This window comes from Aquarana catesbeiana, linkage group LG09 (genome assembly GCF_042186555.1).
Source record: "Aquarana catesbeiana isolate 2022-GZ linkage group LG09, ASM4218655v1, whole genome shotgun sequence".
NCBI classification, from domain to species: domain Eukaryota; kingdom Metazoa; phylum Chordata; class Amphibia; order Anura; family Ranidae; genus Aquarana; species Aquarana catesbeiana.
In genome coordinates, this window is record NC_133332.1 from 290407773 (window position 1) to 290424739 (window position 16967).

The window sequence follows — 16967 nt, forward strand, 5'->3', positions numbered from 1 at the left end:
CCTCTCGTTCCTTTGTTTTACTGCTGCCAGATTCTGTTTGCCTAGATCCCGATCTAACTTCTGCCCTGTACCCTGCTGCCTTTTACCTGTTCCCCCTTGTTCCTGATCCCGGTTTTCTTTCCTCCTTCCAACCCGCACCTCCCCAGTAATGTCTGTCTGTCTGTCTGTCTGTCTGTCTGTCTGTCTGTCTGTCTGTCTGTCTGTCTGTCTGTCTGTCTGTCTGTCTGTCTGTCTGTCTGTCTGTCTATCTGTCTATCTGTCTATCTATCTATCTATCTATCTATCTATCTATCTGGATAGAGATATATTTGTATTTATTTATTTAGTGCCGGTTCACACGGGCGGCTTCAAAGTCTGACTCTGAAGCTGCCCTGTACAGCTCGACTTCAACGCGGTTTCCAAAATGACTTCTGTATAGAAGTCAATGCAAGCCGCTCCGAAGTCGCGCCAAAGTAGTACAGGAACCTTTTCCTAAGTCGAATTGACTTGAGTCACTCCTATTAAAATGGTTCCATTGCAATGCAGGAAGCGCGACTTGGGGCTAAATCGCCTGACAGGTCGCCCCTGTCTCCGTTACTTCTGGATACCATTCAGGACTATTCAGCCAACATGGTAAAGGCCTCCTGGGTAAATGCCATTTTTCCATGCCTGGCCTGTAAAAGATGGCACTTACCCAGAAGTCATCTCTTCTCAACATTAAAGTGAATCTAAAGCCAAAACTTTTTTTGTGATCAAGTATGGAAGTGTGAGATCCTCTGTCATGGTTTTTATTGTTATCCCAACAATTTAGATTTACCCTATTTGTCCCAGTGACCAGAATTACCAGCATAGAAAATGGCAGTAAATCAAAATGTTTACAGTTGTCACTATAAGTAAGTCTTTCAGTGGGGACACCTGGTGGCAATTCTCTAAGAGGCAATTTGAAGTGACTTTCACTTCTCGTTGTGCTTGAAGGAAAAGTGAAGGTAAGTTTCCCCAAAGAGGCACCAAAAGGAGAAAAAAGATGGAAAAAATTTACAGGTTTACTATTCCCTCCTATACTGAAAGCAGTGATTTAACTATACTTCAAAAGAAAACCTGTAATGAGAGAAATGCAGAGGCTGCCATTGCTGACCTCCATCTGAAAATGTTCCCTGGCTTTGTATCTGTACCGAGACACTAACCTAAACCGTTGTGCAGATGAGAATAGAGTGGATTCAGAGCTCCTAATCTGCATACTTGTTCCGGGTTAGGAACTGAATTGACACAACAGTCAGGAAATGACTATTTTCAGAACAGGAGTCAGCATTGACGACCAGAACAGGCTTCCTTTTTAATATCGGGCAAGCTATCAATTTGTGTTACTGCCAGAGCTACTATCTTACTGTCAGTCATTGTGTGTCACTGTCATGTAACCTGTGCCAATATGGCCATATTATACTAAAACATGGACTGAATGCAGCTTTCAGCTATGGAGATGGTGTCATTGTGCCACTCCTGGCACAAGTTAGACTCCAGGCACAAAAAATTAATTTAAAAAACTGTACACTCCCCAATAGCATGACCTCAAAGAAGATAAGTCCACTTAGAAACCCAGGCATCACCTTGTAAAATTAGCAGTGACATCATCACTGTGCTGCACATAGCTTGTGCATAGTGCAGAGGTGTGGGAGGGGACCAACTTGGTCCACCCACGACAGGAGGGGGCGGGCACAAGACCAGTCACCCTACACAAGAAGGGAGAGCAGCAGTGAGCGTTCTTTATTACAGGAAGCTCCTACACAGAGGTAAAGTTTCACACTGGATTACTGCACAGATCTGGAAGAAATACACAAAGCACACCAAGATTCAAGGAAGAAAACACATGACTCTTGTATTTAGACAATATTTGCTTATCCCAGAGTTTAGCTTTAAAGTGGTTGTAAAGTCGAAAGGTTTTTTGATCTTCATGCATTCTATACATGAAGATAAAAAACATTGTGTGCAGCAGGGAGTACAGCCGATTGCTACACTACCAGAGCTCTGGCAGGAGAGACGCTGTTTTCTCATACAGCAGACCTATGTCAATCCCTCTCCTCCACTGTTCATTCACAGAAGCCTTTGTATTTTGTGAATAAAGGCACATAATACAAAGCGCTTCGTGATTGGGGAGGGGAGGGATGAGCACAGCAGCTTCATATGACATTGCAGCTGCAGTAGCTGAGACCCGAAGGTCCAGCGCCGGAATTATAGCAAAAACTATGTTCACTGCGCTCAGTAAAAATAAAATATGTATATTTAAAGAGAGAGGTCCATGTGGTGGCATGCACCTCATTGGACTTAACCTCTGGTAATCCAGGACAATGTACATAGTCACTGAATTCCTGGAGTTTATGTATTTAATTCAATGTATGCAGTCTTTACATATATATAGTACATTCACATCAGTCCCTGCCCCCAAGGAGCTTACAGTCTAAGGTCCCTAACTCACATTCATATACCAGGGTCAATTAAGACAGCCAATTAATCTACCAGCATGTCTTTGGATTCAGCTTTAATGGTGGAGATACAGTATATAGTCAGTTGAGTTCCTGTCTGGCTTCTTCTATATCCTGAGACTCCAGCACTGAGATCTCCCTATGCAAAGTGCCTAAGGTTTTCTGTCTGCAATAATCATAATGAGGTCTTGTGGTGTTGCATTTTTTCATTTGCATTCTGTAGAATATATCATGAAAAGCTAAACTTATCCTTTTTCATCAGGGAAAACAATGCATCATGGTGTGAGTGGTCAGAGGCAGAAACTCGGTAGGGGAGTTCTCTAGAACTACTTGTAGCCAGTGGGTGACTCAGCTTGACCATTACTGAAATATTAAAGTGTTTTTTCACCCAAAAAAACTAAACAAATGGATCCTGTTCCCTTAAAGCATGTTATACAGCACAGCGCTTATGCTTTGTCATTTGACCCCCCTTATCATCTGTAATAGCTGTCTGATCCTGCCTGGCTATGCCCTTTCCCTGTACGCTGACCACGATATATCAGGGCTGCTAAAACCCTGACACCGTTGTCAGCGTCCGTGCCTCTGTCAACCGCAGCCCTGCTCTGTCTCCTGTGTCCTCCCCTCCATCATCTCCCCCCTTCCCTCTCTGACTGTCTGCTCGTGTCAGCATGGGAGTATATGTGGGTGTGGTTGTAGATTACAATTAGACAACGCTTTGCCCTGACATGGGCATTTGGCCACATAATTGAATGCTAACTGAGGCCTCTGCTTTTATCAATAAAAACAAGTTTAATTTCTTGTCTTAGATCAGGGATAGGCAACTTAGGCCCTCCAGCTCTGGTGAAACTAAAAGTTCCATGAGACATTGCAAGACCCTGACAATCACAGGCATGACTCCTAGAGACAGATGGGACTTGTGGTTTCACTACAGCTAGAGTGCCGAGGTTGCCTACCCCTGTCTTAGATGGATGAGCACCAGGGCTTTTTTTCTCAGAGAAAAGGTGCAGGAACTCAACCATGCCCACCACACACACATAACCTGCCAAATGGCATCAAATAGTAGCTCTTCCCTCTGCATACAACCCCCTCCCTCCACTGCCCTTAACGTCTCCCCCCTCCTTAAAAGCTCCACCATCTGTCATATATCTTATCTTTTGTTGCAATATTAAGCTGAAGCACCTATCCGGCTGTAGTACCTCCCAGCATACTATGCTATACTGCAGTCACTTGCAAGGGAGATCATACAGTAGGAGCATCAACAACTGGTCACCAGGGAAAAAATAGAGACCACAGAGGGTGCAGCCTACCATGCACCCTCTCCTGCCCATGACTACACTGAACCCTGGGCACCTGTTCTGTATCTCCCTTGTCCCTTTCCGGCACTCAGTGGGATCTGCGCAGGAGATCTGACCTGTGGGAGCTACTGGGGGATAAGCTATCACAAACCCAGAAGCTGGACTTCAGTGTTACCAAGTGATTGTGGTGAGCAGGGAGCAGAAGACCTGAGCCAGAGGTGGTGGAACTGAGTTCCCCCTAGTTCCTGCTGAAAAAAAGCCCTGATGAGCACTAAGGAACAATCCATATTTTGTATGTGGCGCATTGCTCTTTTATTGTACACCTTCCTAGTTCGCTGTCAACTGCTGGAACCCTTATTTTGACTTCTGAAATATCAGTTTGAGGTGTATAGAACTTTTACAGTTATTCCACTATAAGGCTCCATGCGGCCTGGGCTTAAAAAAAAAAAAAAGTCTGTTCCCTTGGCAGAGAAAAACGTCCATATAAAGCATTTTATTTTTTGTATATAGTCTAGGAGAGTTTTTTTTTTTTTTTTTTTTTTTTTCTGACCGAAAGCTCCAATCAGAAACACAAACCAGAAGGTTTTTTTTTCCTGCCTCTAAACGTTGAGCTTAAATTATGCCTGTATTTGTCCTAATATGCATGGACACAGGATAACGTTGAGCGGCTTCTACAGGCAAAACACAAAACTTCTGTACAAGCCGTGATTTTTAAACCAGTGTGCATGGAGCCTTATTCTTCCTGATAGAACCCATAATTCTCCTGACTGGTAGAACATACTGTGAGCCTTAGTTGTAAGCTATGGATGACATATGTGCTGCATGTGTCTATGTTTTGCTTTCCAATTACGGTATTTGTAATTATTGTTCATCATCCTTAAGGCCTTCTTTCTTTCTTTTTCCTTTTAGGAGATCGCTCTTTGTTTGGATAATTCTATATATTTCCTGTTGCCTGGATATTTCTCAGGGAGCAGCTGAAGGTAAATGATTTGTTTGTTGAACTGTAAGCAATGTACAGATTAGGAAGGGGGGGGGGGGGGGGGGGTGGATGTAATACAGTATAAAGACAACCCCTCATACTGCCACACAAACAACTGTTTGTTATATGTTGTGTTTTTTTTCTGCTGAATTGGCCAGGCTTTTATTCCCATGTTCCTGAATGCCGGAATTCTAGCATAGAAAAAAAAAATGGCAGCCACTAATTGCCGCAAACAAGAATCAAAGAAGCCAAATTAAAGGAGAGGATATAAGTATGCTTCTCATGTAACTACAAAAAGGCCCATCTGATGGTTTGTGTAATTGTTGGGAATGCTGACATGGGAATAAGACAAGACAAGACAAGCAATTATGTTGATCGAGGGAGGTTCCTTTTATTAGCGATAGTCTGTACACCAAATATTTGATAGAGACAGCACCTCTGGGCCACACTGCTCACCAATGTATGAGGCTATACCTCTGTGTCTTTAATATACACAGTAGTGGAAAAGGACTTCTGCACCTAATGTTCAGACTACATGCCCACCCTGGAAGTTTAGCCATTTTCTTTGTTGAAGAAGATGTCTGTTAGGTCAGTGCTGAATGCACCAAAACTTAATTTGCTCAATGCTTAGAACAGTGTCAGTGAATACTGAACATACATCTACTAGAGAGTAGCATTTCACCCACTGGCCCTTGGAGCACTAAGTTTATAAACACTCATTCATTTGTGCTGAAAACCAGGATGAATAAGGATGAACAAACACATCAAGAATAGACTGCACACCAAGCATTGGTGAACATGGTAAAGATAACACCTCTGGGCCACACTGCTCACCCATGTAAGAGGCTATACTGTACCTCTGTGCCTGACGTTACCCAGAATTCAGTGGCTGCTGCTCCAGTAGGGGCGCAGGGGCGTCGCCCCCCCCCCCATATCCATGCACTCGGCTCCTAATCTACATGCAGGGCGCCAGACGCATTGGATTTCAATGGGGTGTTTTATTTATTTATTTTTTTGTAGCACGTGATTAGAAACTGAGGCTTGGCTTCAAAAAAGAGTGGGCTCGGGGCACAGAGCACTGTGCCCCGAGCCCACCCAGTTGTGTGACAATAGCGAATTAATGTTTGCTACTGTCTTCCGGATTCTCCTCCTGGCCAATCAGGAAGCAGGTCTTAAGACACGATTGGCCGAGAGGAGAAGCGACCGTATTGGCTGCCGAGAAGGAGATGCAGGGGGAAGCCGCCGAGGAGAAACCAAGAAGGAGACGCAGGCCTGCTATCTAGATGGGGTAAGTGCGTGCGGAGTTTGCCGAGCGACAGGCTAGAGGATTGACTGACCGAATGAAAAATGGAGCACCAGCAGCCACTGCCAGAATTGGATGCAGACTTCTGCACTTAGTGCTCGCAGATTACATGTCCCTTCTGGAAGTTCATCCATTTTCCTTGTTAAAAAATATGTCACGTAGGCCAGTGCTGAATACACCAGAATTAGATTTGTTCATTGCTGAGAACAGTGTCATTTAGTATTGACACCTGCATCTACGGGAGAGAAGTATTTCACCCACTGCGCCTGGGAACATCCATGATTTTGGGATGAAAACCAGGTTGAACAAATTAATTTCAGTTTATAAAGGAACCAGATGCTGCGTGAGGATTTTTTTGAACATTGTCTGCAGTGTGTGCCTTTAATGCACATAGGCATTCTGAGTCAGGAGTTCAGAAGGACATTGTCATCTTTACTGCTCACTCTATTGACTCATGTACACTCCTCGGTGCATGTTGCATTCAATATGTAACCAGTTACATTCACTGGATTTTAGATTAAAAAAACATGCAAACTCAGCTTTGCATAAACGTGCCCTACAAAAAAAATGTAGTGTGGGTTCAGATAAAGTGGCACGTTTAGTTACTTTATTTTCATACAATCACAAAAGTTGGGGTTAATTAGTATAGCATTCAGATTTCATTCGACACATCTACACCTATATCTACGTCTACACCTACACCTCATCTATTGCTTTACATATATATATATATATATATATATATATATATATAACAATACAATAGTTATCTGATCGTTTAAGTAGAAGGCTCATTATTTTCACAAATCGTTTGAACAAAATGATCATTTTGACACAAACAATTTGATTAAATAGGGATGATCATTTCAGTTGAGTTCAGCCAAATTATTTTTTCATTGGTGTGTCGAGCAATTGCTTCAAAATAGAAGATGGTTTGAAACGATTATATCTATAATTTAGTCGTTTGTTTATAATTACGATTTATTATGGCTGACCAAACAAGCATGTATTGTATAGAGAATTTGTCATGAGAGAACTACAGTGGCTGCCATTGCTAATCTCCATTTGAAAGTGTAAGTTACCTGGCTGTCATGCTGACCCTCTGTCTTCAGGTCTTCTGAGTTACGGATTTGAAAATTGAAGTCTGAATGAGGTCATATTTTCTGATCCGCAGATTTCTTCTGCACTACTGACCAGTGAGGTTCAGCACAACAGTGAGACGTTATAGAAGGTCACCAGTGACGGCCTCCACCTTTCAGTCATCGCAAGTTCTTTCCCTGCTGACAGCAGTGGAAAGGCTCACAAAATGGGCTATAATTGTGGAAAAGCTATACAAAAAACATGGCAACCACCAGTGGCGGCCCATCTATATGGGGAGCAGGGGCGCCGCCCCCCTAATCCATGCGTCCGGACCCCAATCTACATGCAGGGAGTCAAAAGCACAGATTCCAGTGGGGGCTTTTTATTATTTTTTTTTTTTTTTCTAGAAGCACGTGATTAGACCCAGAGGCTCTAATAGGCTTCAAAAAGGGTGCGAGCAGAGCACTGTGCCCAAGTCCACCCAGTTGTGTGACAATAGGTAATTAATATTCACTATTGTCTTCCTGATTTTCCTCCCGGCCAATCAGAAAGCGGGTCCCGAGGCCCGTCACCCGATTGGCTGAGAGGAGAAGTGATCCTATAAACAAGCCAGCCTGTAAGCAAACCAAATTGACCCGGTCTAACAATTCACAATAAAAACGGAGGGTTTCGTTGCATAGATTTGCAAATACATGTGGAAGCCGCAGTGCCCACATCAAGGCTCCTCTGTATACTGCAGTCCTAACTCTATAGTTTTGAGAGTCTCCAAGTAGGAGCATATATAGGAGTGGATTCATGTATCTATTTTATTTATTACTTGCATTAATTGCACTATGATTATAGTGGTTAATGATACAGCAGTTTAGAATCGCTCTAAAAGAGAACATCTTTTGTAAGCTGAATAAAGTAGGATGACTGCGCTTAGGACAGTGCAAAGGTATGCAGCCCCCCTAAGGAAACTCCCCAAAGGTGTTTCAAAAATGAATATGTATATAAATGGGGTAGTGGTGCTCCCTAAAGCTTGGTTGGGCAGGTGAGTGATATAAAATGACAGTAGTAATAGGGACCAATATACTGGCTCCACAGCGGGTGACCCCACCGGAGTAAGTTATATAAATAGATACCAGACAACAGTGAAGTAACAACACTCCCTCTAAGGTATATACAGCATACGTGAGTGTGCAAAATAAATAAAATATAGAATAATGAGAAATAATATAATAATGAAAATTATTACAGCCTCCTCGCCATAAGTGATAGTGTTGGTAGGTGTACCTACCCTGATTATACATACATTACATGTAAGTGAAACCATAAATAGTGCCTTATATAATATACCTATCATATACGTGCACACACTTCAGTAGTATGTAATACTATGCCTGTGACTAAAATACAAGTGGTGATAACCTCAAAATGACAAAGGTACCAGTAAGCCTATAAGTGACCATACGGTTGAGCACCTAGATATATATTAGGCCTCTACCAAATTATAAATCCATAACCATAATCAGTGAACAGAATCATTTAAACCTTAGTTGTAAATCTTAATCAATTTTTTAAAATGTTTGTAAACAATCCATCTTTTGTAAGCTGATTTACATGTCCATATTAAAATCGGGGAATGAACATAGAGCAATAGAAGGTTACATGTTCTGGGACTCATTTGAGGCTCAAAATGCATAAGCCTACAGTATGTTTCCACATTCTGTTTGCCTGAATCTGGATATAAAATAAAGATCATTCTAACGTCTATCATGGGATGTTGGAGCTTTATTTCTGTTCAGAAGCGGACCCAGGCCTTGTAGGAGGCGCAAAATTATTTTTAAGTCTTGCATGTCTACCCCCTATGGCAGAAAGTCACCGCTATAGTCTAGACCAGTATGTGAAGCAGAGAGTGGGGTCAATCTAGTCCTCTGGGGATGGTTACTATTAATACCCCATATGTCTGCGCTAGGGTACAGTGCGGAAGTTATGGGAAGTCACTGGTCTTCCTCTTTAAAAGCCCACATCCTCTGAACATCAATAAGGCTGAAAAACCCAAGATCGTTTGTTCTTAATGCGGACATAAAGTGTCATGTTTTATTAGTTGTACTGTGTAAGTAGCTTAAGCCCCATACACACGATCCGAATATCGGACGAATGATCGTCCGTTTTTGTTTGCATGCTAATCTCACATCGAATCTGATGAGTTTACTAAAGTCCCGAAAATTCCCGTACGACAGAATAAAAATTCGGAAGCGATGTCATGTGTTGCAATGCATTTGTATTGCATTTTCGAACGATAGCTGTACCGATTAAACGAAAATCGTACGATCTGGCATCGTACGGAAAAAATTTCCGTGCATGTCCGATAGAATAATATCGGATGAACTGTCCTGATCGGCTCTCGAAAGCTCTGTACTAACGATCCGATTATCGTACGATCGTTTCGAATGCGGCATTTTACGTACGATTTTCGGATCGTGTGTACGGGGCATTAGTAAGTCTGGTGACAAGCAGGGGATGATTGTCAGAAAATCGCACAGTACATCCACAATAATCCTCACTTTCATCTCTGAAACATCACACTGAGCTCTGTCTCCTGGTACGGAGGCATCGCTTGTAATTAGATAATTGCCAACATATGTGGGCATGTTTTAAGGGGAACTCCAGAGTTCAATCTTCTGCATAACTTTTTACCCCGTGCAGTTTCAGAAAACCATTAACCCTTTCTGTGTAAAAAGAAACATTTAAGGGCCTTAACATTCTCTAGTGCTCATTAGGGAGAAATCTGAACTGATATTTTCAATGACACGGCTTTCATCTACAGTGCTCTGAAAAAGTATTCATACCCCTTAACATTTTCCACATTTTATCATGTTACAACTAAAAATGTAAATGTATTTTATTGGAAATGTGTGTGATAGACCAACACAAAGTGGCACATAATTCTGAAGTGGAAGGTAAATGATAAATGGTTTTCAGTTTTTTTTTTTTTTTTTTACAAAATAAATATGTGAAAAGTCAGGCATGCATTTGTATTCAGCCCCCCTGAGTCAATACTTTGTAGAACCACCTTTTGCTGCAATTACAGCTGCAAGTCTTTTTGGGGATGTCTCTACCAGCTTTGCACATCTGGAGAGTGAAATTTTTGCCCATTCTTCTTTGCAAAATAGCTCATCCTCTGTCAGATTGGATAGAGAGCGTCTGTGAACAGCAATTTTCAGTCTTGCCATAGATTCTCAATTGGATTTAGGTCTGGACTTTGACTGGGCCATTCTAACACGTGAATATGCTTCCAAACCAGGGGTAGGCAACCTCGGCACTCCAGCTTTGGTGAAACTATAAATCCCAGCATGGCTCTGCGAGTCATGCCTGTGATTGTCAGGGTCTTGCAATGTCTCGTGGGACTTGTAGTTTCACCACAGCTAGAGGGCCGAGGTTGCCTACCCCTGATCTAAACCATTCCATTGTGGCTCTGGCTGTATGTTTAGGGTCGTTGTCCTGCTTGAAGATGAACCTCCGCCCCAGTCTCAAGTCTTTTGCAGACTCCAACAGGTTTTATTCTAAGATTGACCTGTATTTGGCTCCATCAACCTTCCCATCAACTCTGACCGTCTTCCTTATCCCTGCTGAACAAAAGCATCCCCACAACATGATGCTGCCAGTTAAATTTTGGTCTCATCTGACCAGAGCACCTTCTTCCACATGTTTGCTGCATCCCCCACATGGCTTCTTGAAAACTGCAAATGGGACTTCTTATGGCTTTTTTTCAACAATGGCTTTCTTCTTGCCACTCTTCCATAAAGGCCAGATTTGTGGAGTGCACAACTAATAGTTGTCCTGTGGACAGATTCTCCCACCTGAGCTGTGGATCTCTGCAGCTCCTCCAGTTACCATGGCCTCTTGGTTGCTTCTCTGATTAATGCTCTCCTTGCCCAGCCTGTCAGTTTAGGTCAACAGCCATGTCTTGGTAGGTTTGCAGTTGTGCCATACTCTTCCCCTTTTCGGATGCTGAATTAGTGCTCTGTGACATGTTCAAAGCTTGGGACATTTTTTTATAACCTAACCCTGTTTTATCCCTGACTTATCTGGTGTGTTCTTTGGCCTTCATGATGTTGTTTGTTCTCCAAGGTTCTCTAACAAACCTCTGAGGGCTTCACAGAACAGCTGTATTTATACTGGGATTAAATTACACACAGGTGTACTCTATTTACTATTTAGGTGACTTCTGAAAGCAATTGGTTCCACTAGATTTTAGTTAGCGGTATCAGAGTAAAAGGAGCTGAATACAAATGCACGCCACACTTTTCACATATTTGTAAAAAATATTGAAAACAATTTATCATTTTCCTTCCAGTTCACAATTTATGTGTCACTTCGTGTTGGTCTGTCACGGAAAATCCCAATAAAATACATTTACGTTTTTGGTTGTAACATGAAAAAATATGAAAAATTTCAAGGGGTATGAATACTTTTTCAAGGCACTGTATGTGTTTTGGTGTTGTAAGTTTCCAGGAGTGTAATTTCCAAATGAAGGGCACCTCCTATATATTCATCATACATGGGTTGAGCGCATAAAACAACAATCAAAATACCCTCCTTAGAAAATGCATGCAGCAAGCTAGTTCTTTCATGACGGATTGATGCCATGTTAGACACCAAGGCCATTTTACCGTACCGGCCCTGTGGCCACTGCTCTTCTCATTGTTTGGTAAGTCACGTAAGTTATAAAAAAAGGCTGGTCCTGAACCAGGAAAAAATCTACTCCATAATGCAATAGTGCCTGTTGTTGTTGCTCTATGCTTTTCAGATATCCGTTCTTGAACTAGCTTCCAAAAGAGTGCATACAATTGCTAATTTTTTTTTATGATAATCCAGCTTTAATCCAGTATCTTGCTCTTTTTATTTATTTGCAAAATGCAGTGGTGAGCATTAATCTGCAGCAGCCAATCAAATATCAGCTTTTTGTTGCCCATTCTAACCTCCAAGTGTTGATATCTAATATACTTTAATATATTCTGTTGCTGTTTTCATGTTTTATGTAAACAGCAGTATACCACTTGAACAAGACAAAAGGTGAGAAGACTGAAGAGTTGCATACCATTTTTATGATGGGTCATTTCAGCAATATACTGTATCACAATGTTCATTTTTCGTCTTGTCCTCATTCTTTTAAAACCTTTTCAAACTCCTCGTACGTGACTGGCATCTAGACTTCCGTTTATAGGGTAACAGAAGGCTTGAATGTTGCCGGGGGCTAATAATACCCTTGAACTGGTTCTTGTTAAGGGGCAAAAGCAATTGCAGCTGTTTGTCAGTCATTCAGCAAGATGCATCATAGGAATGTGTGACTGTATGTCTGACCTCCGAGAATCCTCTCTGCTCTTTTATCGTAACTTGTTTGGTTTCTGCATACACTGAAAGTGGTCTTAACCTATTTTTGGTTTTGGGTTTCAGATGTGGATGTTCTCCAGAAGCTGGGCCTCATGGGAAGCAAGCCATCCAGCCGCCCAGTTCCCGAAGGGGTCATACCATTTAAATCGGGATTCATTTTGACGCAGAGAGCGCGTGTAGAAGCCCCCGTTCATGCAGTCATCCCGCCTAGCTTAGGAACGGATCTCACTTTGGTGCTGAGCCTGTGCTCTCACCGCATTAACAATGCATTCTTATTCACGGTCCGAAGCAAAAAGAAAAAACTTGAGCTCGGGTTGCAGTTCATCCCGGGCAAAATCATAGTTTATGTGGGTCACAAGCAGTCTGTATATTTTGATTACAATGTCCACGATGGCCAGTGGCACAATATGGCCATTGATATTCAAGGCCAAATAGTGACTCTGTATACTTCTTGTGGGAAGCAAAGAGTAAATGCCAGTTTGCCTATAAAGAAAGATAACACATTGGATCCTAATGGGGTTTTCATGCTGGGAAAGCTTAACCAGCAGACAATACAATTTGAAGGTGCTGTTTGCCAGTTTGATATTTATCCTCCAGCCAAGGCAGCTCATAATTACTGTAAATATCTTAAGAAGCAATGCAGGCAAGTGGATACCTACCGGCCGAATCTGCCACCTATAATTCCACTGCTACCCCAAGAAGCCAGTATGTCTCTCAGCACAGAGATCATTTTAAAATCTCTAGGCAATCTTACCACAGCCTCCCCTCAGTCAGTCAAAACAAACTTGACAACCAACAGCAAAGTCAGGACTCCTTTTGTGAAGTTAACTACCAAAGCCCCAGCCTTGCCTTCCGTGACATCTCCAGCCCCTCACAGAACTCAGCTCTTATCAAGTGTCTCAACCAGGACTTCCACCATCACACTCAGGATATCTCCAGCCTCTGCCATTTCACCGGGACAGCCTCAGTCTCACGTCACCAAACATGGTGCCCTTCCAAGCCAGAACAGCACAAAGAAGCAGCAGGCAGAGAAAGTGACGAAGAAAGCTGTCTACCAAAAAACAACCATCAAGCCTCTGGAAATTTCTCATTCTTCCAAGCAGGTTAAAAAGAGCACGGGAAGCCCAAGGAGTACAAACACCACCACTACAAAGCAAACAGCAGAGAAAAGGACTAGTGCTCCCTCCCAGAAGATCCAAACTGTCATGAACCTGAATGTCCAACCAACCACATCCTCGGCCTTCTACACAAAACCAGCCTCCGGGGTCATTTATTCATCCACACCGACCATTACCAGCCTGCCATTTACTCACGATTACATTTGGCTTGACCCAACTGCCTTTCCTTATTTGATGGGACCTCCTGGACCTAAGGGCGACCAAGGAGCCCCCGTAAGTGAAATTACTGTTTTTGTTATAATAACTTAAAATTAAGCCATTGTGAATATTCTGTTTAAAAAGCTATATGTTTTAATTAAAGCTAAACACCAGACAAACAACTCAAAACACACTAAAATACATATAAGAGTAAGATTTTACTTGCCAAAGATTGGAGCTTTATGTTAGCCGTCGGTAACTGTGCCGGGAGTGCTCTCGGTACAGCTGTGTCTGCAAATTGGTACGCAAATATGCGGCTGCTCAGTACCAAGGCCCACCTACCAAGAATCTGCATGTTTGCTTACTGTCAGTGCCTAGGAGTTAAGCTTTGCTGTACAGGGACTACAAGAGGCTGATTGCAAGTCAAATTCAGATACTTACACAGCTTCCTTTTTAAAAAAATATTTTTAACGACTACCTGCCCGCCATATAGCAAAATTGCGGCCGGAAAGTGCTTGCATTATCCTGACTGGAAGTCATGTGACGTCCAGCAGGATAAGCTGCTAGGGTGCGCCCAGCCTGGCGATTGATGGTGTGGTGTGTCAGTCTGACACACCGCATCTCCGATCTAGGTAAAGAGCCTATGACGTAGGCTCTTTACATGTGATCAGCTGTGTTCAGTCACAGCTAATCACATGGTAACAAGGAAGTGCCGCTTTTCGGCTTTTCCTCTATTCGCGCTGACAGCCGCGAGTAGAGAGCCGATCGGCTGCTCTCCTGGGGGTGTCTGTGCTGATAATCAGCACATTGATTATCAGTGCAGACCAATCGAGGATTCCCACTGGAGACCATCAGGTGTGCCTACTAGAGCCCACCAGGGATGTGCCCATTAGGGATGGCACTCTGTGCCCATCAGTGATGCCTGCCAGTGCCTCCTAATCAGTGCCTCATCGGTGCCACCTCAGTGCCAATCAGTACTGCCTCATTAGTGCCCCCGGTCAGTGCAGCCTCATCAATGCTTATCAGTGAAGGAGAAAAGTTACTTTGTAAATAAAGTTTTGTAACAGAAAGGAAGAAAAACTTTTTATTTATTTATTTTTTTTTTTAAATTTTCTGTCTTTTTTTTTTTTTATTTGTAGCACGAAAAATAAAAACCCCAGTGGTGATCAAATATCACCAAAAGAAAGCTCCATTTGTGGGAAAAATATGATAAAAATCTTGTTTGGATATAGTGTTACATGACCGCGCAATTGTCATTCAAAATGCAGCAGCGCTGAAAATTGGCCCAGGCAGGAAGGGGGTGAAAGTGCCCTGTATTTAAGTGGTTAAGGTTATATTACTGAATGCAAAGCTGCATTAATGTGTGTTTTTATATTTGCCTGGAGTTGAGCTTTAATATATAAACTCTACCATTATTGTCATTAATAGTGCATTTTTATTGTAGGACATCCAGTAAAATTTCACAATAGTCAACAGTTTTTAGTGGAGGAAGTGTATTATTCATTCACTCCTCTAAGCTAACATTTTCCATACTCCTAGGTTCCACACATCTGGGTCCAACTCTCCTTTAGTTCCCTGTACCCGTTTAAGTTTCTCCACTACTTTTATGGATATGGCATGTAGAATGTGCTACAGGATAACTAGAACCAAAAGTACAGAAATGTCAATGTTGTATGACAATAAAATGGCACCTTCCTGTTTCTATCAGTAATATTCATGTTTTTTTTCAGTACTGAGATCTGTAACAGGCCCACCTCCATGCTATTCATGAAGCAACCATTATTGGTGGCAAAATAATATAAAAAAGACAGCAGATGATTGAAGCAGAAGCCTTACCCATGGGACACAATATGATTCCAGGTGTCATTCTGCATCATATAGATTTCTGTTTTATTTTGTTGTTCCTCTGTTGACTAACTGGTGGAACATTTTATATATTACTGTATTTAGGGTACAGGCTTAATAACTGGTTCCAGTAGCAGCTTCTAGAATGGAATCTCTTTAACCATTATATTTCTGATGTTCTGTGCAATGCAGTGGTTCTCAACCACCGGGCTGTGGCCTCCCCTCTCTGTCCTCCAGCAAGCAGCAGATCCCTTCACCTCCCACAGTACCTTCATGCTTCCATCCTAACCCCTAAACCACCCATAGTGGCCTATAGTGCCCCGAGAGAGTCCTCCGCCGTGCCCCGAGAGAGTCCTCCGCCGTGCCCCGAGAGAGTCCTCCGCCGTGCCCCGAGAGAGTCCTCCGCCTCCACTGTGCCTCCTCTAGAAACCTCATTCCCTACAGGGCCATCAAGTCAGCTGCAGATTCCCATATTCCCCTACATAACTCATCTCCTCAGTGACACCCAGCCAGATCCAGAGCCTCCAGCATTTCAATACATGTTTTGCATCCCCATAACTTTTTTGTGTAAGTATAAACTTTCTATTCATTAATGTTTTGGGCTTGGAAGACTTTGGAAGAATTTACCAAGCCCTGGTCTCAAAAAGGCTAAGGACCAATGATGTAATGCATACATTGATTACTTAACAATGGCTTTACACCAGGACAGAACACCTTGAGCCGGTGAATCCAGTTCTGCAGCCATCAGAGGGGAATATGAGTGTCCATAAAAGAAAATGCTTTCAGAAAGTTATTCATTAGTTGATGTTAAAGTGGTATGAAATCCAAAACCAAATATGTATTATATTGCAGCTTTCGATGTGGTGGCTGCTTCAGTTTTCTTTTCTTTGGCTTTCTTTGTGTCTGTTTTCACCTGGTGATCTGTGAGATATACTAGCAGATTTAAATGCACTAACAAATTGAAGCCAAACTCCAGCTCACACTTTGTAATCAGTTACAGCAAACATTTTTTTCCTTTTGGGATAAAGTTTTTATATGGATAATCAAAAGCTGACCATTATAAACGCCTGCACAAACGGCTGGTATTAAATGGGTTGTTTCATCCATGTGTACTGATACATTCTGCTGTAGAGCTTGTAGAGCTTGTTAGCTACATTCACACTCGCCCTATTCAGTGCAATGACAGGTCACTGGCGACCGCAGCTACTCGTGGCTCAGCCAGTGATTACCTGTGGATCGCTACTGGAACGCACGTGAATGGGGCCAGTGGTCACACCTAGTCAAGGAGAGCCGCAGAAGAAATCAAGATTCCTA

The 16967-nt window shown here is 42.5% G+C and overlaps 1 protein-coding gene across 2 annotated transcripts in view; it reads left to right on the top strand.

Moving 5' to 3' along the window:
- Positions 1–16967, top strand: part of COL27A1 (collagen type XXVII alpha 1 chain) — a 656744-nt gene that overhangs the window by 41083 nt on the left and 598694 nt on the right. For both annotated transcript variants that reach the window (XM_073600403.1, XM_073600404.1), the window contains exons 2-3: positions 4661–4731; positions 12556–13883. In XM_073600403.1, the coding sequence (XP_073456504.1) occupies positions 4661–4731; positions 12556–13883 (1399 nt within the window). The remainder of the gene's footprint in view (positions 1–4660; positions 4732–12555; positions 13884–16967) is intronic.